The sequence below is a fragment of the Heterocephalus glaber genome, unplaced genomic scaffold, assembly GCF_053883595.1.
Source record: "Heterocephalus glaber isolate CG9 unplaced genomic scaffold, H.glaber_assembly_v1.0 deba00001452, whole genome shotgun sequence".
NCBI lineage: Eukaryota > Metazoa > Chordata > Mammalia > Rodentia > Bathyergidae > Heterocephalus > Heterocephalus glaber.
The window spans coordinates 4,220,646-4,248,064 of record NW_028258302.1 but is presented as its reverse complement, the minus strand read 5'-3'; the positions used below and the strand labels follow the sequence as shown (position 1 = coordinate 4,248,064).

General features: G+C 41.2%; 1 protein-coding gene across 2 annotated transcripts in view; it reads right to left on the bottom strand.

Annotated features, from left to right (window-relative positions):
• Positions 1–27,138, bottom strand: part of Trit1 (tRNA isopentenyltransferase 1) — a 46,609-nt gene extending 19,471 nt beyond the window's left edge. Inside the window, exons 1-2 of one of the 2 annotated variants that reach the window (XM_087215232.1) lie at positions 26,925–27,138; positions 1,447–1,587 (exon numbers count right to left, since the gene is read on the bottom strand). In XM_087215232.1, coding sequence (XP_087071358.1) covers positions 1,447–1,587; positions 26,925–27,107 — 324 coding nt within the window. In that variant the 5' untranslated portion in view covers positions 27,108–27,138. The remainder of the gene's footprint in view (positions 1–1,446; positions 1,588–26,924) is intronic. The other variant, XM_087215231.1, reaches the window with a different exon arrangement.
• Between the last annotated feature and the right edge of the window lie 281 nt (positions 27,139–27,419).

Here is a 27,419-nt window from a genome sequence, read left to right as displayed (position 1 = left end):
ACTTAATGAGATCCTGTCTCAAAAATAAAATAAAAAGGGCTAGGGATTTAGCACAGTGCTTCCTATGTTCAATCCTCAGAACCAAAAAATAAAACAAAAGTCTGTTGGGCTGGGGATTTAGCTCAGTGGTTCCGGCGCCCGCCTTGCAAGCGCAAGGTCCCAAGTTTGATCCCCGGTACCAAAAAAAAAAAAAAAGTCTGTTTACTCTAAAAAATAATAAGTAAATACACACACACACACACACACACACACACACACACATATAAATCATCAATATATCACATATATATATAAATCATGAAGCCAGATGTAGTGGCACACACCTGTGATCCTAGTACACAGGAGTCTGAGGCAGGAAGATTGCTTCAAGTTCCAGGCCAGCCTGGGCTACACAGTGAGTTCAAGGTCAGCTTGAACTACATAGCAAGACCTTATCTCAAAAACAAAACAAAAAATAAAAACATTATGGTGCATCCTCATCTTCCTTATCCACTGGATCTGGCACAGTGCAATTTCCGGCTCTTTCCTAAAGTAAAAATGACCATGAAAGGCAAATGTTTTGAAACAATTCAGGACATTGAGGCAGCCACAACCTAGCAACCAAAAACACTCGCAAAAACAGACTTTCAGAAAATGGCAAGAATGATGGGTTTGAAACAAACGTGTCTTTTACTATAATCATTTTTTAAATATTCACTGTCTTTTTTTTGACCATATCTTCTTGTATAAATTCTATGCTATTTATAATCACTACAACTTTCCAATGTTTTACTATCTGGCAGTTTAGATGTTTTGTTTCGGTTTTTTTGGTACCAGGGATCAAACTTGGGAACTTGTGCTTGCAAGGCAGGCAGCAGAATCACTGAGCTAAATCCCCGGCCCTGGCAGTTTAGATGTTAAAGGAAAGCTAGATTTTAAAATATAAAAAGCTAGTCCTCTGTGTATTATTCTTTTTTCAAAATCTTCTTAGTCTTATTCAAAGCTATTTTTCTAGTCCTCTCCTACCCAACAATCCCTTTGAAATTTTAACTGTAACTCCATTATATTTATAACTTAATTTTATATACTCATTGAAAGGTCCAGAAACAAGCTCATTGGGGCTAAGTAAATTTTTAACCAGCAAAATTCACTGGGTCAAAATAGGTAGCTTTAGGGCTTATCACTAAAACAGTTTTTCCCAAATTGTAATGTGCCCAAGAATCACCTGGGCTTCTTGTTACACTGTAGATTCCAAGTCAGTAGGTCTGGAGTGGGACCCACAGGTCTGAGGGGGTGCTGAGGGCTGGAGTAGCCCTCTCGTGCAATCCACATAGATCTCACGGTGTCTACCTAGTGGTAGACAGGTCATTGGTGCCCCTGTTTAAAAGAAAGTGCTGCTAGAAAGAAAACTTCTTTCTTAGGTTAGGCCACTTACTAAGCCTAGTTGCTGACTTTCCTTAAGGATATCAGAGCAGTTGCCTTGTCCCTGAAGTCCACCACCGTGTAATTGGTCACAAGAGGATCCACAAAGCTCATCATGTGGTGCTGGCAGATTCTCTGCTCTTGGGCAGAAACCTTGTTGGTAATAATGTCTAGTCCTTTGTAGACCTAGGGGAAAGAAAAGTAATGTGAGAAAGTCATCTGCTTCCATAAAATGCATACTTGAAAGGTAAGAAATGATGTGATCTATTCCTCCCTCCATGACTCTCTCCAACCAAACACTTGTCTGACCCAAAGCACCAGGTCTACCATGTGGTCTGTGAGCACAGCCAGCTCACAAAACCTAAGTCACAGAAAGAAGGAAATAGAGCACTGGCTTTTAAAAAACTAAATAGTACCTATTACTTATAAGCCAGACTTAAAGTATATAAATCTGTGCCCAAGTGAGAACTAATTCTGCAAGATTAAAAGGAGGTTTTCTCGGCCTGAACTTTAAGCATTTAAAAGTGAGCAGGTTGTTTTATTTATTTCACTTATCACAAGTCTTCAGAAAGGTAACATTTTGCATTGCTCATAATTCTACTTCAAAATGCTTAGACATTTCTTAGAGGACTCTTAAAAGCTTTTTAGAATTCATGTAAGATTGGCTCTATTTTGTGGAGAAATGGCCTATCTACAAAGATACACATAAAACACACATACACTTTCAAGTCAGAAGCCCTAATACTGCTGTACACTGGTGGAAACATTATGATCTATCCAAATTACTGCTTCAAGGGGTCGGCACATACAGTCTAAATATTCAATGGCAACATCCTGTCTGTAAGCTCTAGATCTGACAATTCAACTAAAAAGTTCAAGTGTACTTTGTCTAAATGCAAGGCCTCAGATGGAGAACAGATCTGAAAATACTAGTTTGGAAACAGGAATGAATGCTTTGGGATTAAATGTTCTCTCTGTAATCACTGATTCTACATAGAGCATTGAATGAACAAATAATAAGTTCCATAGAGCCCACAACGATGTTAAAAGCATTTTTATCTCATGTTTCCCTTTACTTATATGGGTGTCAAGTAAGTACAGCACAGTGTTATGATTAGTAGGCGCCAGGCTGCCTCAGATCAATTCCTAGCTCTGCCACTGACTAGTTACTTGTTCATAATCAGTTACCAACCTCTCTGCACTTCAATCCCTCATCAGTAAAATGGAGATAGTAAGAGCTATCTCACAGGGGTGTTGTGAGGATTAAATAAGTTGATACATGTAAAATGCACTTTGTCTGGCACACTGTAAGTGCAATAGAGGAGCACTAGATTACTTACTACCTGTATTATAACTCACTACCACTATTACTATCACAGCACAACCAGGAGAAAGGGAAATAACTTTAGTGACACTGTTTAATACTTAAGCCTCTTTATACTCTTAGCTACTGAGATTATTTACCAGTAAGAACATAAGCCATCTTTAAGTAAATAAAATTGTTAAAGAGCAAAATGGCACACAGAAAAAAAGTAATATAAATAGAGACTTAGGATAAGTACCAGGTCTGTCTTTTTATCTTATTTAATCTGCATTCTTACACCTGAATATTGACAGCCCCTTAAACCACAGGAGCCTCCTCTGGCTATTTTAAACAAGACTTTCTTCTGCCATTATAAAATGTTGTAAGGTACATTATACACGTGTCCTTCACTGTGCAAATTAAAGCGAGAGTGGAGTTAATAATTGTGTAGTCTTGGGCCAGGGATGTAGCTCAGTGGCGCTGTGCCTGCCTGGCAAATGCAAGGTCCTGAGTTTGATCCCCGGTACAAAAAAAAAAAATTGTGTAGTCCGCTCTCCCTCTCTTTTTTCCCACAGTCCTTAGTTGACTCTGCTGTAGCTCAGAATTCCAAATGACCTAACGTTAAACAGCTTACACAGCAACAACTCGACTTTGCCAGTAGAGGATTTCTGAATGCTAAGTATGTTACAGTAAAAAAAAACCCTCCTCGCCGGGGATTTAGCTCAGTGGTTCCGCCGCCTGCCTCGCAGGTGCAAGGACCCAAGTTCGATCACCAGTACCAAAAAAAAAAGAAAAATTCCTCATTTTTTACACTGAGATTAATGTTAAGAAAATGCATAGCTGCAAATGTTCAGTTACTCACCCTTCCAAAATATAACCAAGCTGTAAACATCTTTACTAGCATTCTATCATCAGAGACCAAGAAGGCTAGTCAATTTTCACCCTGTGCTGCCTTTAGGTGCCTAGAGGCCATTAAACCAATACATGCTACCTGTACAAAAACAGACACACGGATCAATGGAACAGAACAGATTTTGGGGCCGGGGATTTAGCTCAGTGGTTCCAGCGCCTGCCTCGCAGGTGCAAGGTCCCGAGTTCGATCCCCAGTACCAAAAAAATAAAACAAAACAAAACAAAAAACAGAACAGAGGATGCAAAAACAAACCCATCAGCCATCTGATCTTTGACAAAGGGGCCAAAAACATTCTGGAGGAAAGAGAGCCTCTTCAACAAATGGTGTTGGAGAAACTGGCTATACGTAGGCAGAAGATTGAATCTAGACCCCTAACTCTCACTACATACTAAACTAAAATGAAAATGGACCAAAGATCAAAATACTAAAACAGAAACACTTAATCCATTGTAAGATAAAATAGGTAAAACTCTTGAAGACATAGGCATAGGCAAGGACTTCCTGAACAGGATCCCATTACACGAGAAATAACATCAAGAATCAGTAAGTGAGGGCTGGGGATTTAGCTCAGTGGTTCTGGCACCTGCAAGGTTCCAAGTTTGATCCCCAGTATCAAAAGAAAAAGAAAACAATCAGTAAGTGGGTGTGGTTTGTGTGTTTTTTTGTACCGGGGATCGAACTCGGGACCTTGCGCTTGCGAGGCAGGCGCTGGAACCACTGAGCTAAATCCCCGGCAGTAAGTGGGATTATATCAAAATAAAAAGCTTCTCCACAGCAAAGTAAACAACCAACAGGGGGAAGAGGCAACCTACACGAAGTGAAAAAATTTTTGCTTCTCCTAAGACAGAGGACTAACATCTAGAATAATTAAGGAACTCAAAAAAATTAGACTCCCCCCAAAAAATTAAAGACTCAATCAAAAATAGGCAACTGAAAAAGACACTTCTCAGAAGTGCAAATGGCCAGTAAACACATGAAAGAATGTTCAACATCACTGGCCATTAGAGAAATTCAAATTAAAACAACACTGATTCCATCTACCCAGAAAGAGGGCCAGGGATTTAGCTCAGTGGTTTCGTCGCCTGCTACACAAGCGCAAGGACCTGAGTTCAATCCCCGGCATCAAAAAAGGAAAAAACAGACGGAAGCTTTCTTTCTCACATCTACCCAGAAAGAATGGCCATCATCAAGAAATCAAACAACAAATGCTCATGAGGCTTCAGGGAAAAAGGAACACTTCTACACTGTCGGTGGGAATGTAAACTAGTACAACCACTATGGAAATCAGTATGGAGATTCCTTAAAAAACTAAAACTAGAAATTCCACTTGACCCAGCTATTTCCCTTCTAGGAATCGTCTCCAAAGAGTTAAAGACATATTACACTGATACATGCATACCCGTATTTATAGCAGCACAACTCATAATAGCTAATATTTTATGAAACAAGTCTCAAATTTACGATCATACTCCTTAGCCTCCTGAGGACTGGGATTAGGCCTAAGTCACCAGTCCCTGCTATACTGCTATAATAGCTAAATCTTAGAACTGACCTATGTGTCCATCAAAAAATAAATGGATAGGGCCGGGGATTTAGCTCAGTGGTTTCGCCGCCTGCTGGGCAAGCGCAAGGACCCGAGTTCGATCCCTGATATCAAAATAAATAAATAAATAAATAAATATTAAAAAATAAATACATAGGGCCAGGGATTTAGCTCAGTGGTTCCACCGCCTGCCTCACAAGCAGAAGAACCCGAGTTCGATCCCCGGTACCAAAAAATAAATAAATAAATATAAATAAATAAATAAATAAATAAATAAATAAATAAATAAATGGATAGGGCCAGGGAATTAGCTCAGTGGCTTTGCTGCCTGCTGCACAAGCGCAAGGACCTGCGTTCGATCCCCGGTACCAAAAAATAAATAAGTAAGTAAGTAAATAAATAAATAAATAAATGGATAAAGAAAATGTATTTATACAGAGTGGAGTACTACTCTACTATAAAGAAGGATAAATCTGATGTAGGAAATGGGATGCACCTTAAGACTATAATGTTAAGTGAAAGAAATTAGACACATAAGCTTAAATATTGCATGGTTTCTCTTATATGAGAAACCCAAAGTATAAATAAAATAAAGAGCAAAATAAAAGACAGATAATAGGAAACAGAGAGACAGATGTTTTGTAAATGGGCAGGGGACTAAGAGATGGAGGAAGAAGGAAGGGAGAGGAGGAGAAGGGGCAGTAAAATGAATTCAGAAGTGTTACAGACATGTAACAACTCCCCACAATAAATGTAATCATTTACTGCAAACATATACTATAAAAATAAAAATAAAATTTAGGCTGGGCATGCGGTCCCACAGGTGTAATCCCAGCACTTGGGAGGCTGAGGCAGGAAGATTACTGCAAGTTCAAGGCCAGCCTAGGCTACATAGTGGGTTCAAGGTCAGCCTGCACTCTACAGCAAATATATAGATGATAGATAGTTTAAAACAAAACAAAACAAAACAAAACATACACATGCAAGCTACTCCAGAACTAAGCTAGGGATGTAGCTCAATGTGAAGTAGCTCTGGGTTCCATCTCCGGTGCCACAAAATAAAAGCAAAGAAGGGCTAGTGGATGTAGCTCAGTGGTACAGTGCCCCTGTGTTCAATCTCCAGCACCACCAAAAAACAGAAACAAAAACACCTCTCTGTTTAAAGTGCCCATAATGAGTAGCAACTCACTGACCCAACTTTGAAGACTAAGGTTGGACAGCTTCAGCTGAGCTCTGTGACCCTGGTACCCCAAGAGCTGAAACACCACCTCAGAGCCATGAAGCAGGTTCGCAGCACCACTGTCTTCGTGCCATGATGAGAGAGTTTGAACTGTATAAGTTTCAGCCCACTTTCCTGATGAAGCCTTGTGTCAATGCCAAGAGCAGCCAGGACATTTCCTTGACTGCATTTATGATCTGAAACTATACAGACTGAGAGAGAACTTGGATCTACAACTGTCAGGGATGTGACATCAGACCATGCTGTAGCTGATGGACAAAGGGTGCAGGGAGTCACTTTCTCAGCCATCCCTGTGGCCCATAGCTGGCTGATCTTGGCAGTGCAGCAGCCCTTCTTCCATCTACTCTGGAGATCAGCCTGACACCAGGGCCAGACATCTGTGGGGGGCTAAATGAAGGCAAGTCCTACGCGTGGGCCTCAGCTCTCCCAGCTGGAGCCTGCTGCTGCCTACCCGGACTTACCTCAGCCACCTTCTACCTCCAGCATCCCATCTGCCACCTAGGGATTACCTCAGGGACTGGCAAAGGGATCTGCTGCCATCAGCACTTCCTCCTTGTCCTGCCATTCCCCCTAAAACATGTTTTGGCCAAGCACAATGACATACATCTGTAATCCCAGCACTTAGGAAGCTGAGTCATGAGGATTGTGAGTTTGAGGCCACCCTAAACTACGAAGCAAGTTCTAGATGAGCCTGGGTCACATAGCAAGACCCCTCATCTCAAAAATGCAAAACAATACAAAACAAAACCCACTGTTTTTGCAGCTCTCTCTGGTTCAAGTTCACCAAACTCTACAAATAAAACCTGGCAGACTATGAAACATAAAACAAAACAAATTAAAATGGTGCAGCTGCTATGGAAAACAGAGCAATTCCTCAAAAAATAAAAAATAGAATTACCATATGGCATAGCAAATCCACTTTGGAGATATACCCAAAAGAACTGAAAGTAGGGCCAGGGATGTAGCTCATGCCACACCTGCCAGGCAAGTGCAAGGTCCTGAGTTCAATCCCAGGTACCAGGGGGAAAAAGAAAAGAGAAAAGAACTGAAAAGCAGAGCTGGGTGCAATGGCAATGCCTGTAAACCTAGTTTGCTCAGGAGGCGGAGGCAAGAAGATTACAAGTTCAAGCCAGGCCTGGGCAACTTAGCATGACCTTGTTGCAGAAAAACGGACTTAGGACATAGCTCTGCAGTAGAACACCTGCTTAGCATATATGAGGCCCTGTGTTCAATTCCCCAATTACACACACACACACACACTGAAAACAGGGCACTAAATGGATATTTACACATCTATCTACAGTATGTTCATAAGAACAAAAGGTGGAATTAAGCCCAAGAGTCCATCAACAGATAAATGGATAAGCAAAATGTAGTGTATATATCCACACAATGAAGTAGTATTCAAACTTTTGAAAGGCAGGAAATTATGGTACATGTTACAATACAAGTAAACCCTAAAGACATTATTGCTAAATAAAACAAACCAGTTACAAAAGGATACACACTCATTTGAGGTACCAAGAATATGATTCCACTTACGTCACTTACGTGAGGTACTTAGAGAGAATAGGATGTTGGTTTGCAGAGGCCATAGGGACTGGAAAATGGAGAGAATTGTTTAATAGGGAAAGTTCCAGTTGGGGAAAAATAAAAAAGTACAGGACATGGAAGGCGATGATAGTCACACAAAGACTGCCCCTACATGGCTATTGCCACTACAATGGTTAAAATGGTAAATTTTAGTTTATGTATGCATTTTAACAATGGGGAAGGTAGGGATTAAATTTAGGGCCTCACACACTGCTAAGCATGCATTCCACTACTGCACTATCCCCTTGACCCTATGTATATTCTAGCATAACAAAAAAAAGACTTGGATGGTAGCTTTTAAGCATAATGTAAAACCAGACAAGGGCCAGGGATGGGGATTTAGCTCAGTGGTTCCGCCTCCAGCCTCGCAAGCACAAGGTCCTGAATAGGATCCTTGGTACTCTCCCTCCAAAAGCGAATATTCACAGTAAAATGAAATTTTCAAAATTATTGAGTGCTGGTAATATTCTATTTCTTGAACTGAATGTGGTTACATGGGCATTTTCACTTTTTGATATTTTGAACTGTACAGTTATGAATTATGCATTTATATGGGTATACATTATCAATTAAAATCATACCACATTTAAAAGCAAAAATACAACATTTTATGCATTTGGATCAAAGATAAACATCTAAACCAACTGAGAAGCCAGTTAAGTTTGTAAACATCACATCTGGAACAGGCTTAGGTGACATTCGGAACACTCAACGCTTACAATTTTATTACCTGCCTGAAACACTGTTCCATCAGGTCATGTTGGGTTTGTAGCCTTCCATGCCCCTACTACACAGCTTCCATTATAGTTTTGGTGGGCTCTATCTATAGAAACCTCTGTGCTGGGATGAGCAAAAGGACCTGCGTCACCTTCCGAAGGCAGGGCATCACTCCACTCCATTTCTCCCACTCTCAGGGACACTTGTGATTTGTGTGTATGGAAATGACTGTGAATAAAATGCTTCGTTCTGCACAGATCATATATTGACAATACTAAGAAACTCTGACTTCTGTGCCAGGCCTGAAGACTGGAATGTTCTGAAAACTCAGAATTTCATTCACTCAGGCAAGTATCTATCATAACTGCCTTATTTTAGCAAACATTTACTAAGAGCCTACTATGTGCCAGGCATTCTGCCCGAGGTTAGGATGCAAAGAGGATTAAGAAAGAGTCACTGTCCTCAAGGAGTCCAAGCTAGCAAGAGGCACAGATGCAAATCACTGTAGTAAAAGGGGGCAAGCAAGGTGTGGTGGTGCATCCCTGTAATACCAACACTCTGGGAAGCTAAGGCAGGGGGGTTGCAAATTCGAGCCCAGCCTGGGCAACTTTGCTATTTATCAAGACTCTGTCTGAACTCAGTGCAAAGGCTCTGGGCTCAATTCCCAGTGTTGCAAAAAAAATATAAAAGAATGAATGAATGGTAGAGATATTAGAAGGTTGTGTAGTCTTCCCTAAATATCATAACCATTAACACATTCAGCAAGGTTGAACCACTGGAGGTACATGAGTGACTACCTCATCAGGCAGCTTGTACAACTGGTGGTAAAAACAGATCTAATCACTTTTATCAGTCTTGTTACTAATAAAATTTTAAAAGTCTATAAATGGACCAAATCTAGTTAGTTGCTTAAATCTGAATAACTACTGCCCAAATAGAAATATTAATACCACATCAATTTTTTAAATGATTACAATAATCAACAAATTTATTTCATTAAATTGGAAGAAATTTGTATTTGTGAATAGTTAATCAATAATTAATTCTCTACATTTTAACATGGAGATCTTACAAGTACCCCATTGCTGGTGTGTATAATATGCATTTACAACTGCTATACCAAAAACTAGCTGTATTATAATTTTTTATACCATTTTAATGTTTTCCTTAAGGAACAGCAATAGGATGACATCTGGTCTGCTAAATCAACGCCTTTCTTTGCATAACTGTAATTAAAGACTGCCCAAGAAGCGCACAAGCTGCCCGATGGGACAGTCATGTATTTACCCTTGGTAGTTCGAGCCCATGGGAATGGTCACATTGAAATCACTGCCGCCCAGCAGCAAGACATATGAATTACAGCCACATTGTGAATGTGTCAAACATTTAGTACTCTAGGCAATGAACTAAGCACTATAGGGAAATAACTTCTTTGTCTCACCTGTACTGATGGTTTATTCCTAGACTGAAAAAAAAAATTTGGACCCAAGTGTGGTGGCGCACACCTGGAATCCCAGCATTTGGGAGGCTGAGGCAGGAGGATCACTGTAAGTCTGAGGCCAACCTGAGCTACAGAGTGAGTTTGAGGCCTACCTGAACTACATCAAAATAAATAAATGGTGTGGGGGGGAGAGTGACATAAGGCTGCAGTAACCAGAGGTAACTTGATCTCTCCAAATCAAGAGAGCTGAAGCACCCAGAGAAGCTAACAAAAGTGAGAGAAATCTTCACAGAGATCAGCAGAATCTAGTCAGTCGTTCTCACCCGGAAGTGCTTGTGTCTTCGAGGGGACATTCGGTAATGTCAGCAGACACTTTTGGTTGTCACAACTAGGGGAGTGGGAGCACTAACAGTACCTGGTGGGTATAGGCCTGGGACACTGCCAAACATCTTTCCATGCACAGGAGAGCCCTGGCCCCTTCAACAAAGAATTACCTGGTCCCAAAATGTCAAAAAGTCCTAACATTGAGAAATCCAATGAAATTTCACCTTAGAGAAATATTTCCAAAGATCTCACCCTGGTGGGCATGGTGCTACACACCTGTAATCCCAGGATTTAGGATGCTGAGGCAGAAGTATACCCAAGAACTCAAGGCCAGCTTGAGCTACATAGTGAGTTCAAGGCAACCTGCACTACACAGAGACCTTGTCTCAAAAACAAAAACATCGGGAGTTCGATCCCTGGTACCAAAACAAAAAACAAAAAACACCTCACCCATTTAATGCTCCAACACTTTCCAGCTGCCATGCTGTAGGGTATCCCTAGCACCTGGTCTAATCATTAGTGGCCTGGGCACTGGGCAGATCCCAGGACTCTAAGTGCTGGCTGCCTGGGATGCCCCAACATAACTGTCTACAAACAAAGACTGCATCCTAATTTGGTTCCTCCTCTCCAAATTATCTTTCCCTTTTGTACTTCATTTCCTTCCTATTCCTAACTAGATCCTGAAGTCCTTCAACCACTTTTTTCTTCCCTCTACGGACTGCACTGGCCTTGAAAACTACAGCCTTGGATTTAGTATCAGGCAATTATCCACCTCCTCCGCCTGTGGCCCCCCACTGCTTCTTGGCTATCTCACTGAAATCAATAATGAGCCCTGACTGCCAAATACACTTTTCTACAAAACTCTCAAAACAAGTATTGGAAAATGTAGCAATCTGATACTGTTAAGTTTTCACTCCATGTAAACCAATCTCCTTCTGGCCTCAATGACACCATTCTCTCCAGGTTTTCTATTTTATTTGTTTTGTTTCAGTTTTTGAGACAGGGTACTATGTACTTCAGGCTGGCCTTTACTCACTATGTAGCCCAGGCTACATAGCCCAGGCTGGCCTTGAACTCAAAGTGATTCTTCCCAGTACTGGGATTACAGGCATGCACCACTATGCTGGCTTCTTTCCAGGTTTTCTCATCTCAATAGCCCTCTGTTTCCTTTAGGAAGCCAGCCACTAATCTATTAGCAATGTGTGTCGTGGGAGAGTAATTCTGGCCCCACGCAGACCCTAGCTCTTTAGCGTCGCGGCTCCCTCAGCTATCCCTGAGATCTCTCCCCAGCGCCCAGCTGTCTGTGCTGGTCCTCTCTGCTCCCACAGGACACTGCAACTTCCTCTATCACAGAACTTACTGTACGAGACTTGAAAACTGTTCTATCTCCTCCACTAGGTTATAAATTCTGAGAGGAGAAATTATATACAGTACGTAACTCCAGGCCCAGCATCTAGTACAAGATCAAATCTAAGGAAACACTCAATGGACACTCCGTGCATGAGGGGCGGAACACTGGACTCTACGATTTCACATCCTCTTTTAGCAATGAGGAAACAAATTCTGATGCATCATGAAACCTGCCGTCATATCAGTACTGTACTTAATGACACAGGCAAACTCTGAACCTCTGTCTTCTGTTATTTTCTTACCTTAGGCTAATCCATGCTCTATACACACTAGCTCTGTGATTTGGGGAAGTCACTTTGTCTTGGAACCTCAAATTTCTCAAATCTAAAACTAATTCTAGTTCTGATAGGCTGAGCTTCAGAAAAAAAGACAATTTTGGCACAGGTGAGTGAAAGAGTAAAAAAAATCTTTCAACAAACCAGGCATGGAAGCACACACCTGAAATCTCAGCATTCTAGAGGCTGAATTTTTAAAAATTAAAAAAAAAAAAAAAACCAAAAGAAAGAAAGTGACCTTTGAACAGATAATGAATTCACAAGAAAGCTGAGTTCCCATTAATCAAATTCAGAATTTAGAAATGTTGAATAAGGAAAATGTTGGCTAACCTGACTTTCTTAAAGAACAATTTTTTTAACTTATAATTTTACTTGGCCGTGGTAGTTATATCAAATTGAATAAGAAATGCCTAGCACATTGGTGTAACACAGTTCGGGTGTGTCTGGATGATGGCCTTACTGCAGAGGGAAGATCTACCCTGGGTGTGGATGGCACCAGCCAATAGGCTTGTAGCCTGGATGGAATAAAAAGGGAAAGAAGTGTCACTTCAGCTGCTTCAGAGGAGCCCCAGTCTTTGCCAAGGCCTTTGGACATCCGTCTCCAGGCTGCCAGCGCAGACCCTTCCGCTACCTGATGCAGACTCACACAGGTCCTACAGTGAGCGCTTTTGATCTCTGCTGGATCCTCTGGCTCTGCTGCACGCATATGGCCCTTTCACACTCTTCCACCCCTGACTCTGCAGGTGGCCACTGTAAGCCTGCCTTGTAAATCATATATATAGGGCTGGGGATGTAGCTCAGTGGCACCGTACCTGCCTTACAAGTGCAAGGTCCTGAGTTCAATCCCCGATACTGGGCAAAAAGAAAATAGAGACTAAACTATATATATATATATATTTTTTTAATTAAATATGTCCCTCTAGTGAACCCTGATACACTAGGTTAGAAACTATGAACTAGGTAGAGGAACATCATGGCAATAATAATTTTCAGCAAAAATTCATCACAGACTTAATAAACTGTATAGAGTAGGATGCTTGGAAAGCAAGAAAACCTGCACTTGACCTGTTTGTTCAGTCAGTGTGGTGAGAAGAGTAATCTAGAATTCAGTGTAGATCATGACTTTTCTTTCTATGGCTGCTTTTCTTTCACCTACTTCCTGTTTCCTCCAGAGAATACTCACTGGTGGGGCTTGCAGCTACTCCAAGAACAGTTTTTACGTTTTCTTTTCATGCTGAAAACAGTCAACTTTGCTTGGCCTCAAAGAGCGTGCTTATATACAATTAAGTGAACAATTGTAGCAAGCTGCATTTTTTTTCTTAATGGGAAATGGGATAAGGAAAAGGGGGCTAGAATCATATAAAGCCATACTTTTCAAATCGAGAAGTGCATAATATGGATATGCTATATCCATCCTTCCAGACCACTTTATTAAGTGGTAAAAAAAAATCATTTTTACATCTAAATAAATAAGAGATTAGACTGGAGTACAGACTACAACATTGGCACATACATTTTAAATTAAAAAATGAGAATGAGAATCCCAATACTCAGGAGGCTAAGGGAGGAGGCTCACCATGAGTTTGAGGCCAGCTTGGGCTACAAATTGAGTCAAGGGCCAGCCTGAAAAACATAGTGAGACCCTGCCTCAAAAAATCATAAACAGAGCCGGGGATTTAGCTCAGTGGTTCTGCCGCCTGCCTCCCAAGCGCAAGGTCCCAAGTTCGGTCCCCGGTGCCCAAAAAAAAAAATCAAAAACAAAAACAGTTGGAGGGGGGGATTGCAATGCAGATTTTCTGCACTGGCTCCTGGAATTCTGCTTGCAAATACTGCAGAAACATGAATATGGATGGGAAATTCAGAGATCACCTATCCAGTTCAGTCACCTCATTTTTTTTTCTGGTACCAAGGATCGAACTCAGGACCTTGTGCTTGCAAGGGAGGCGTGGTGTCACTGAGCTAAATCGCAGCCCAAGACACCTCTTGCTTTATACTTGTGAATGCTGAGGCTCAGAGAGCTCCTCGCACCATATAACTGGGTGGTAGAAAAGAGGAGACTAAAGACTGACTGCTCTGCCAAAGCCCATACTGCTCTGCTGCCTCTTCCCAGTAGAATTTTTATCCTCCTTTGATGCTGCCTTGAGGTTTTATGCTTGAAGTAATGAATTCTTAAGCAAGGAGAATCTAAACCCCAGAAACTGAAGAGAAAAGAGCTGCCATACACTGAACCTCTTTAAGATTCTCAAGAGTAAGCATGAGCGAAAGCTAGAAATACATACACAGACAATGCCATGTGACTATAATGCTGACATAGAAAGAAAGAGCTCAGTTTGAGAAAATTAAATTCAGAATAAAGCAGCCATTTGATGGCTGACTGTAGAGCCTGAGGATTGGCCCATTTCTTCAAGGTGTGGTCGCCCATGTCTGTAATTCCAGCTACTTGGGAGGCTACAGCAGGAAGATCACAAGTTCAAGGCCAGCCTGGGCAATTTATTGAGACCCTATCTCAAAATTTAAAAATCTTAAACTGTAGCTCAGTGGTAGAATGCCTGCCTGACATGCTCAAGGACCTAGGTTCAATCTCCAATACCATTTTAAAAAAAAGTCCAGGGCTGGGGATTTAGCTCAGTGGTTTCACCACCTGCTGCACAAGCGCCAGGACCTGAGTTCAATCCCCAGTACCAAAAAAAAAGTCCAGAGTCAGGGAGGTAGCTCAGCAGTGCCACATCTACCCAGCAAGTACAAGGTCCTGAGTTTGATTCCTAGTACCAGGAAAAAAAAACAGTCCAGCCAATTTTTTTATGAGTCCAGGGGTTGTCCTTAAGTTATGTGTGACAGAGTGCTGGCTGAGGGGCTTCGTTATTTGGAAGTGCCTTATCTAAGAAAAGGCAGAACAGACATTCCTCATTTAATGACATACCTAATGAGTATTCAGGCTTAGGATGTCTTTTTTTTTCTTGTACAGTTGTGTACATCTTGATTATGGAGCCTCAATGTCTTTTTCTGTACAGTACACCTTGTTTATACAGCACTGTAGTTTTGGCTGATGGTACTGTATAGTATAGTACTGTAGCTTTACGTTGTTATACATTACAGTATTATATGTAAGAGTTACACAAATAAAAGCAAAGTCATCAAGTTGGAGTTTCCTTTGACCATTTCTTTGTTCTGAATATTGTAACCATACATGCTATATACAATCCCCCATTTATCAACCAATTCATTTAATAGGAGTGGAACTCGGTCAATAAATGAGGAGTCTGTACAACATAATGGGGCCGAAATGTCTGGGTTCAAATTCTGGCTGTATAACCCAGCTAGGTTACATATCTAATTTTTCTTTCCCTCAGTCTGTAAAATGAGGATAATAAGAGCACCTACACTCATCATTAGGTTAGTCCAAGGATTAGAGTTAATATACGTGAAATGTTTAGAGTAGTGCCAGGCAGACGATAAATACTACATTAATTGCTTGACATTTTATTTAATTAGTGGTGGTTAAAGAAGATTTTCCTTGGCTCTTTGAGATAAGACTCCTGGCTAGGATTTGAAAAAGAACCACAAAATATTAAGAGCTGAATGAAAGGGGATTTAGAGATCAAGAATATGTATGGCCCATAGTCTAAAATATTTACTACTGCTCTTAACAGAAAGTTTGTCGATCCTTGATCTAATCCAATGAGTTTCTCCACTCTAACATATCCAAAGAGGGTCGATGACCTGTCCAATGTCACACAGACAAGGAGTAAGCAGCAAAGCTGAGTATAATCTGGTTTTGCCAGTAAATAAAAATGTCTATGAGGCTCCATGAAGACTTCAGAGTAAAGACAGACTGTAAACTAGGAGAGAATACTGGCATCTGAGGAGTTAGCTAAATCATTCAATATTAATCAACAGATACTTACTGGCTGCTACAGCCTATGTGTCTGTGTGTTTTAAGATTCTCTAAGTGATTCTAATGGGCAGCAAAGGCTGAAAACCACTGTTAGAAGTACCGTGCCAGGCAGTAACATGGAAACCAGAAAACGAAAGGGCAGGGGAGTGAGAAAGAACGAGACAACTAACAGGATAGCTAAGCAAGTATGCTTGGACAATGCAGGGCCTCAGGTACCTTCAATTCCCTACAACTATAAGTAAGGGAATCCACGTGTGTGCAGGGGGTTCCCAAGGAAGAGCATCCAGCACAGTGAAGGCCAGGGAGCCCTCAGCGCATGTCACTGACACTAGAGAGTCAATGACAGTCTATATAGTCTGTAAGTTTCAACAGTCCAAATGATTATAAACCTCAGAAATAAATTCTAAAAGAGTATTCAAACTAACTAGTACTCTAAAAAAAAAAAGGATACAAGAATATACAATTTAGCCAGGTGTGCTCGCACATGCCTGTAATCCGAGCACTCGGGAGGCTGAGGCAGGAGGATTGTAAGTTTAAAGTCAGCCTGAGTTATATAATAGGACGCTGTCTCCAAAAAAAAAAAAGAAAACAAACAAAAAGGGACTCAAATTCAGGACCACATATGTTCATAGCACCAATATATACAACAGCCCAAAAGATGATGACATCCAAGGCCACATCTGTAATCCCAGGACTTGGAGGCTGAGGCAGGAGGATTCCCATGAGTTTGAAGCCACTCTGGGCTAATAGTGATTTGAAGGCCAACTTGAACTACATAGTGAGACCCTGTCTAAAAAAATATTCTAGGCCGGGGATTTAGCTCAGTGGTGCCGCAGCCTGCCTCCAAGCATAAGGTCCTGAGTTCGATCCCCAGTACAAAAAAAATGCTAACATCCATCAAGAGATGGATAAATTGTAGTACATACATGCATATACTGGGACATTATTCAACCATAAAAAAGGAAAGAAGAATGGATACGTGCTACAACTAACGTAAGTGAAAGAATCTAGGCACAATGAATAGCATTGTATAATCCTATCTATACGAAATACTCAGAATAGGTAAATCTATAGAGAAAGCAGATTAGTGGTTGCTGGGTACTAAGGGGAAGGGGAAATGGGGAATAGTATTTCATGGTTATGAGATGTTCTTTTTGGGGATGAGGGAAGCTTTTCTGTAAGCACAGATAAAAGGTGGTTACATATCATTGATTATGCCACTGAACTGTTCATTTTAAGAGATTAATGTTGTAGAGAATTTTACCTCAACAAGAAAAAATTTTAAAATAACATAAAATTCCCAGGCATGGTGGTGCACGCCTGTAATCCTAAACTCAGGAGGTTGAGGCAGAAGGATTGCTGAGAGTTTGAGGCCAGCCTAAAATACATAGTAAGGCCCTGTCTCAAAAGAACAACAACAACAAATATATATATTTCCATCCTCTGGTACACATGAAGCCCTGGGTTTGATCCCCACCACTGCAAAAATTATTTGATTAATTAAATGACATGGGGGGAGACAGGGGATTAATGTTCTTTACAGAATTTCTTTTTACCATCAAAATAGTTTTATTTTTGTTACTGAAATTGCAATATTAACATTTTTAAAAATTTCTTGGGCCAAGGATTTAGCTCAATGGTTCCGCCGCCTATGGCGCAAACACAAGGACCCAAGTTCGATCCCCGGTACCAAAAAAAAAAAAAAAAATTTCTTAAACATGCTTAAGATTACATTAAAAAAAAGAAATCTCTGGGCCGGGGATTTAGCTCAGTGGTCCTGCCACCTGCTTTGAAAGTGCAAGGGCTCGAATTCGATCCTCTGTACCAAAAAAGGGAAGAAATCTCTTGGAAAACTAAAAAAAAGTTTACATTTAAGTGTGACATACTAAAAAAGTCCTCCATAAATATGATCCTTTCTCAATATAATTTTCCTACTTTATTTCATACATAAATACTTTAATTTACAAAATCATAAATAAAACCATCAACTCTTACGGCCCACAAATACAAAATTTGGAGTTTGAGAGAAGTGTTCTTTTTTATTCTATAAATAATATGCAAACAGAATTTCAATTAATAACAAAAAGGTACAAGAGAAATTGCCACAGCAACTGCAGCAGAAAAAGTTAACTGATGAATGCTAAAATTAGTGTTTTGTTAAACTTAAGAACAGGGTATTTACATAACCTCTAAGTATGTCCCTAAAACACATACTAATTACTGTGCTGTTTTTAACATGTCCACAAATTCTTTACTATTCCTCCTTCCAAAAGATGAGGATTAATTCTCCCATTCTGTGTGGGACAGACTAGGCATACTGTCATGTGATGGAAAATGGAAAGGGAAAATAAGGTGGAAAGGGAAAAACTATGACTTTGCAGAGGAGGTAACAGTGGCAGACAGACACAACCTTAACCAAAACACCAAGATTAGCTTCAATCACCAGTATTAAGTTTTGCTGTTATCATCCCTGGTAGGATGCAATGGGAAAGGTAGTTCACTTCTGTGATTTTCCCAGAATCCATTATGTCAGTCGAATCCTGAGAAACCAAACCCCAATTAATAGAAATTCTAACAAAGAGCTGACCAGTATCCTTCAAAAGTATAAAGGGCTGGGCGTGGTGGTGCAGGCCTGTAATTCTAGCACTTGGGAGGCTGAGGCAGGAAGATCAATGCAAGTTCAAGGACAGCCTGGGGTACACAGTGAGTTCAAGGCCAGCCTGAACTGCATAGCAAGATCCTCTCTGAAAAAAATAATACTAATAAAATAAAAAGGACAGCCACACATGGTGGTGCATGCTCGTAATCTCAGCAGTTGGAGAGGCTGAGGCAGGAGGATTGCTGAGTTCCAGGCCAGCCTAGCTACACAGAGTTCAACGTCAGCTTGAACTATACAGTGAGACCTTGTCTCAAAAAACCACACACACACAAAAACATCACAGACAAGCCAGGCATGGTAGCTGAGGCAGAAGGACAGACCCTGACTTGAAATAAAAAAATATAAAGGCTTGGGGATGTATCAAGGATATGAAAGACTAAAAAAAAAGTTCCAGATTGGAAGAGAATACGGACATATGATGACTAAATGTAATATAATACCCTAAATTGGATCCTGAAACAGAAAAAGGACACTTGTGGAAAAACTAGTAAAATCCAAGTCTACAGTTTAGTTAACAATACCACATCTCCCAGTACTTGGGAGCCTAAAGCAGAAGGACAGGGCCAGGTCCAGGCCAGCCTGGGCTACATAGCAAGACCTTGTCGCAAAAGGGAAAAAAATATATACCTATGCTAATTCTCTAGTTTTGATAAATGTATCATAATGATGTAGGTTGTTACTAGGAGGACAAGTTGGAAAACAGAGCTGCTTCAACACTGGCCCCAGGCACTGAGGTATCAGGACACCAGCTCCTCTCACGAATCCGAATCTGTAGACCTCATCTGTGCTCTCCTGTGGCTTCCCAGGTGGCCAGTACTCACTTCTCCTTCCTTAAATAACATGGAAAGTTTGACTCCAACGTTCTCCCTGTAGCTGCAAAAAAGTGACCATATATGTACAAACTACCCAGTTTAATCCTATAGCCAAAATAAACACTAAAATTTACTTACAGTGGAAGTGATCAAGGCACCTAAAAGCTCATATTTATTAGACAAGTCAAAAAAATGAGATTTCCTTCTTAGCCTCTTGTCAGGCTCAGTCCTTTTATTGATTGATTGACTGACTGACTGAGACAGGGTCTCACTATGTGGTTCAGGCTGGCCTCGAACTTGTGACACTCCTCCTACCTCTACCTCCCGAGTGCTGGGATTACAGGCATGCTCCATCACACCTGGAAAAATGCTGTATATATACACAATGGATTTTTTTTTTGAGACAAGGTCTTACTCTGTAGTGCAGGCTAGCCTTGAACTCACTATGTAGCCGAAGCTGGCCTTGAACTAGCAGCAATCCTCCTGCCTCAGCCTCCAGAGTTCCGAGATTACAGGGTGCACTACAGACTGCCTCTGCAGTTGCAAAGAGTCTCGAGAGAGCCCCATCTCTCCTGCTTAACAGGTCTCTGACCTGTTCTTTCTTTCTTTTTTTGGTACCGGGGATCGAACTCGGGTCCTTGCGCTTGCGCAGCAGGCGGTAAAACCACTGAGCTAAATCCCTACCCCTGACCTTTTATTTCTTATTGATGACTTTTTTTTTTTTGGTGCCGGGATCGAACTAGGGACCTTATGCTTGCAAGGCAGGCGCTGGAACCACTGAGCTAAATCCCCGGCCCTCTTTTATTTCTTATTAAACCACTGTGATCCACCATCCTATCTCTCCTTTCATATCCCTCCCCCATGCATCCCATATCTCCCTGGAGCACCATTAGACAGACAGTCTTTTAGTACAAAACACGGCTCCTAAATTATGTCCCAAAGCAGAGAAAAAGAACACAGAGTTCCACATCTATGAGATGACACATACCCTGCTTACTAGTCAGACTGCCAAAAATCATTTGCTTCTCCTCTTGTAGGTTTGGGCAAACACAAAGGGAATTGTGCTCCTATGTCTCACTGCTGCTTCTCCACAAGTCTTAAAGCATTCAGGCATCAGAGATACTTCCTCTCTATAAACCCAAAGAGAGCACTCTGTTTATTTTCTCTTAGCATATAGTTAGTAGTCTGTATTTCCAGACAGTCACTGGACATGTTTGGCAAGTGCCTTCAAGCTTCTCAGTACAATGTTTCAGCCAGTCACTGAAGGCAATGCATTGTACCTTGAATTTACATGCCAAGAAGACAGCTCCGCCTGAAAAAGAAGACCTTCAGTATCATCTTCCTGCAATGGATCAGACTCTACAAATGTAGAAGACCCAGATCCAATTCCCAGGTGTGTGTCTTGCAGTGTGATCTCTGGTCAGCTCTTTAATCTTTCTGTACCTTAGTTTTTCCATCCTGGAAAACAGGGATTGTATTACTGGGCCCTTCTTGAATTCATGCTCTCACTTCTGAATAAGAATATTACTGTCCTATAATTTGTTTAAAAAGTAGGGGTGGAGGGTGAAAAAAAAATCAGAAAATTAAGCAAAAGATTTCTTACTTTAGTTGCATCTGCTCAGGGCCAGGGATTTAGCTTAGTGGCACCGCACCTGCCTCACAAGCACAAGGTCGTGAGTTCGATTCCCGGTACCCACCCACCCCCAAAAAAGAAAAGAAAATCAAGTTGCATCTGCTATGCAGCAACACATACTAGAATCTAACAGGAGACCCTAACCAAGTAATCCCTCAGAAAGCAGCTCAGATACCCTATTTCACAAATCACATGCGTAAGACTAATGGGAAAGCAGGGGACAGGCAGGACCTTCAGATGCTAGGTAACTAGAGAAGAAAGACACTGTGTATCACAGGCTCAAAGATAAAATTATCACTCTATATTCCCACCCTTAACAACCCCAGTCATTGTACTGCACAGAACTACCTAAATACTTAACTACAGGACTTAATTCTGAAAAGGAAATGCCATGTAGGAGGTTGCCCTGGGACAACCCCACAGCTAAAGTAGGACAAAAGAAGTATAAGATACGAGACAACTTAAGATTTTATAATTTATTTTATTTAAGACAACCTAAGGGGCCGGGGATTTAGCTCAGTGGTTCCACCACCTGCCTCGCAAACGCAAGGACCTGAGTTCAATCCCCGGTACCAAAAAAAAAAAGACAACTTAAGACTTATTTTATAATTATCTTTTAGTGACTTGCACAATTCTGAATATAAAATTCTGGGAAGCATATTAAAAGGGATTATTAAAACACAAAAATACTGTCCAGGAGCAGGGCTGACAAGCCTGTAGTTTCAGCTACAGTAGGTACTTGACAGGCTGAAGCACAGGATTGCTTGGGCCCACAAATTTGAAACTAAACTGGGCAACACAATAAGACTCCATCCATCTCAAAAACTAATTAACTGGGGCTGGGGATTTAGCTCAGTGGTTCCGGCACCTGCCTCAAAAGTGCAAGGTCCCAAGCTCAATCCCCGGTACCAAAAGGAAAAAAAAACCCCAAAAAACTAACTAATTTTAAAAGGCAAATATTCATTTTTAAAAGCCAGGTATGGTGTCATATGCCTATAAAAGCAGCACTCTGGGGGGGAGTCTGAGGCAGGAGGATCACAAGTTCAGCCCAGCCTAGCCGATTTAGCAACCTGCCAAGATCTTGTCTCAAAAAAAGGACTGGGGATATAGCTCAGTGCAAAGGCCCTTGGTTCAATCATCAGCAAGCAGAAGCATTTTATAAACAGTGCTGTACAAATTTGAATCACTATTACTATTTTGCCTATGGATTTATTTGAAATTGAAAATGTTCTTTCAAGGAGCTGGTGAGCCAATATTAAAACTCATTTCTTCAGGCTAGGGGTATAAACTCAGTGTTAGAGCACTCACCTAACATTCCTAAGGTCTTGGATTTGATCTTTAGTACCACCAAAAAAAAAAAAAAGTCATTTTGTTCACATATTTACCAAATTTGGGACTTTTTTGTTTTGTTTTGTTTGCTGTTTGTTTTTGGTTTTTTGAGACAGTGTCTCATGTAGCCCATGATGGCCTCCAACTCACAATCCTGCCTTGGTCTCCTGAGTTCAGGGATTACAGGAACACACCACCACGCTCGACTGCCAAATACAATCCGAATCAACCTCAAGTCACTGAAAAGCTACATTTCCTTAAATTAGCTAAAAATCAAGCAGAGCAGCACTCCCCTAACAGAGAAGGGACAGTGAGCTAGGGCAGAAATGAAGAATTATGCATACCCAAGTAAATGGGACATGGATACTCTACTTCATTATTTGGACTTAAAAGCAAAATCAAAGGTCAAAGTTTTCCAACAGGGATCAAGAAGAAATGTTATGAATATCCAAGATGTAATCAAAATTAAACACAATGTATAATCAGTTCAGGAAGTTCAATAATCTTCAGTATTTTTCAGTTATTTATTAATCCTAATGGCATCCCGAGGATGAAAGAAATTTGTCATATTGCAGTTATTTATAACCATAGGAAGAATGTGAATGTATTAAGGTGTACTATTTTAATAAATATATTTCACCAAACATGAAGGATCTACCATATCATTCGCATTATTTGAGGTATAAAGTGTCCCACGGACATGGCCTATTCTGCTGAGTGAGACATCTAGCAACTTTATCCTTATGATACACAGCTGTGAGTAAAGAAATATTTCTGACAGCCAGGTCTATTGGCACCTGTCTATAAATCCTTGGGAGATTGAGACAGGAAGACCACAAGAGACAGGAAGACCACAAGCTCAAGGCCAGCCTGGACAACTTAGCAAGACCTTGTCTCAAAAAAAAAAAAAAAAAAATGCAGGAGATATAGCTCCCTGAGTTCAATACTCAGTACACACCAGAAAAGTTAATTAATTAATTAATGAAAGAAACATTTCTGAAGCTGGACACAGTGGCACATGCCTGTGATCTCAGCACTTGGGAAGCTGAGGCAGAAGGATCACCATAGTTCAAGGCCAGCCGGTTATGCAGTGAGTTCAAGGCCAGCCTGAACTACATAAGGAGATGCTGTCTCAAACAAACAAACAAACAAAAACCCAACAGCCAAGGATTTAGTTCAGTGGTGCTGCTCCTGCCTTGCAAGCACAAGGTCCTGAATTCGATTTCTGGTACTGAGAAAAAAAAACAAGAAAAAAACCCAACAAAATTAAAAGGGTTAGGGATAGGGCTGGGGATTTAGCTCAGTGGTGCCACCGCCTGCCTCAAAAGCACAAGATCCCAAGTTCGATCCCCAGTACCAAAAAAAATTAAAAATTAAAATTATTTTTAAAATATTTTATTTTTTGGCATCGGGGATTGAACTCAGGTCCTTGTGCTTGTGCGGCAGGGGGCAAAACCACTGAGCTATATCCCTGGCTAAAAATTAAAATTTAAAAAAAAGGGTTAGGCATATACCTCAGTGTGAAAGCCCTGGGTTCTATCTCCAGTGCTGCAATAATTAACTAATTAAATAAGATGTGAACTTAAGATGATTTATCAAGAACATTTTCTGGACAGGGACTGTGTGGTATCTCAGGGGTGACAATTGAGAGAAGACCTGAACAAAGAGAGGTAGCAAGTCACATGGCTATGAAAGAGCAGAGATTCCACAAGGCAAAGGAATAAGTGTATGAGTCCTGTAGTGGGTTAATGTCTGTAGCATTCTCCAAACATCCACTAACTAGACTTTGTGCATGTTTTGCTGCCACGCCACAATGCCCACAAGATTTCCTGACTTTCAGGTTCACTACTCTCCCAGGCACCCAAACCTGAATTCTGAAATCATGCTGTGCACATTATTCTCTTCTTTCTCTAATCGGTGACCAATTCATATTAGTAAGGTAGTAACATGCTATCACCTTCAAAATGCTACATCTTCCTCTTTCCCTTCATCCCTACTAACACTGTACCAAGCCAGAACTATAGAAATTACAGAACGTAAGGACAGGAATGATCCTTAGATATTATCGGTGTAATTCCGTCTTACTGAAGCCCACATTAATCAAGACTCTGAGGTATCAGGGCAAAGATCTATTACACCACACTTGAACGGTTTGTGTGCCCCCTACCAAATCCAACTCATCAGGAGTACTGCTCACCGTGAATGGGGTGTACACACTGCCTTCATCATGTTACTTATCTTCCTCCTGAAGTCTCCTTTCATTGTCCTACATATATACCATCACCATTTCACCTAAGTCTTCGTGCTCCTTTCTTTGGGGTGCTTTTTCTTCTTTCTTATCTAGCTTGACCTATTTTTCAAGCACTTTTTTAAGAGTTTTCAGTAACTATGCCAGCTTTTACTGATTTCTCCCTTCTCAGGAATTCTGTAATATTTAACAGTTTATCATACAATCTAGCACTTGTATGTAATGTCTCTTTCCCCAATCTTGTCCACCTTGTAAAGCATCATTAAGTACTATATCTCTATTCAAACACTTACTGGCTCTGTTTCATATTTAGCCAGATCAAAAGTCCTTAAATACAGAGACTATGGTCTTATCTCGGCAATGATTTGCAGATAATAGCAGCTACCATATTTTGGGCCCTTATTATGTGCCATATATTGTATTAACTTCACAATAATGTCCAGTTGATATTATCTTCCTACATTACAGAAGATACAAAGGCATGAAGAGGTTATGCTGAATTTGCATAGTTTGGAAAAGATAGTGTTGGGATTTGAGCTAATCTATTTCCCAAAGCTGCCACAAAGTAGGCTGCAAACAAATGTTTGTTGAGTTATCCTACCATTTCAATGTGTTCAGATGATCTGTTCATCCCAAATGAACTAATGAGGGTAGGAACCTGGCCAGGAGGCTGGTGGGCTGGTTTGAAGGAGAACTGCCCTTCCCAGTTGAGTACCCATCAGATGCTAGGTTCAGCCATAAATATTTCATTTCCAACATTCCGTTTACTCTGAGACTCCGAACTGTAAATTCTTTTCAAATAGCTGTCGTAATTCTTAAATCCGATTCACCCAAAATGTCTCTCATTCTCAAACACAAATGCTCCCACAAGGAAAGAATACAACCCCCCTTCTGTGTCTTGAAGCTCAAAGAAAAAGACAAAACGTCCTCAAATCGGATCAGCTAGTGTGTTAGTTACTTTTCTCTCGTTGCTGAGACAAAATACCTGGCACCAGAAGTTAAAGGGCAAAGGGTTTATTTAGCTCACAGTTTGTTGAGGTTTCAGTACATAATCGGCTGGTTCCAAAGCAGGGATGGCAAACAGGCATCGTAGGGGAGAAACAACATGATGCGCACAAGGTAAGCAAAGGTAACAAGGGACCTTAACAGTGTCTTTCTGCTCCTTTTATCTTTTTCAGACTGCCGGGATTAGGGCAGTGTCAAACCAATCACTCACATGTAGCGGTTTAGTAATCACGAGCCCTTAATCCTAGCATCACACATTCCCGATTTAGCTACCTTCAAAAAAGACTGTATAAGGCTTTAGAGGGACAGCTAGACACAAGCCACAACAGCTAGTAAGGTTAAATACACCAGCTTCAGCAAGCATTTACCACATGCTTGACCTTCAGGGCAGGCTGTCCTGCACCATCGTAACACTTATGATCTCATTTATTAATGAGGAAGGTGACATTTTCTTCACTTTACAGACAAAATAACGTCCAAATAAAGGACACTGTTAATCTGAAGCCACGTGGCCAATGGCAGATTCTAGACAATTCAGGTCTCCTAACTGCTCTATTCCACTGTCCCAGGAGACACACGTTAGCGTGTCATCCAATATATCCCGATCTCGATGGGTTAAGGTTAGAATATATAGCAAAAGCTCTGGAGTAATTTTCATTTTAAAAGGTATTCATTGGAGCCAGGTGTGGTGGCATATGCCTGAAATCTCAGCATTGGGAGGCTGAGGCAGGTGGATCGCCCCAAATTTGAGGCCAGACTGAACTACATAGTGAGTTCAAGGCCAGCATGAATTATACAGCGAGACTCTGTCTTAAAAAAAAATTTATTGGATACCTATTTGTCAACCATGTAGATTCAAACACCATCTCCTCATCTCTACTTAATTCGCTATGTGACATGAAGAAAGTCGTTTCACCTCTCTAGAACCCCGCAAATGGGATAAGAGAACTACCAAGAAGTAATGTGAAAAGTTAATGAGATGATCAAAGGAAAACACTCGGCACTGCGCCTAGCATATAGTGGACGTCTGGCACAAAACAGATCCTCTAATCTAACGCCTGCCCCACTCCAAGGCCTGGGGTTCACAAACTACGATCACGCGACAGGGGATACATTCCTTCCTCCAGAAGCCTGCATGTGGCCTGCGGGGTTCCTAGGCCTGCGGCCAGCCACACTACCATACCTGCATGGAGTCGGCGCTGACGATCTCGCCACCCAGCCGCTGGCCTAGCTGCAACGCCAGGGTAGACTTGCCAGTGCCGGTAGCCCCGAGAATCACTACAAGAGGCCGTGTCCGTTTCAAGGCCCGAAGCCCAGGGCTCACAGGAACCGCTCGTGCAGCCGCTGCAGCCGCCGCAGCGGCCATCTTGGAGACATTCGCGCATGCGCCGGGGCAGCTGTCCCCATGGCAACAGTCGGTGCGCCGGCGCGGATCTAGCGCTCTAAAGGGAAGGTGCAGAGGGAGGAGCGAGCTACGGGACAAAGGTCCCAAGCTTAGCAAGCTCCCATCGTGGCTGCCGTCATCTACTTGTTATCAGAACCTCAGTTATCTGCTCTCTTTACAAGCAGCTCCATCTAAAATAGATCTGTCCCTATTCTTTTTCTTCATAGCACGCATTACAATATAAAATTGTATATTGGCCTCTTAATGTCTGGCTTCTACCTTAGGCTGTTTCAT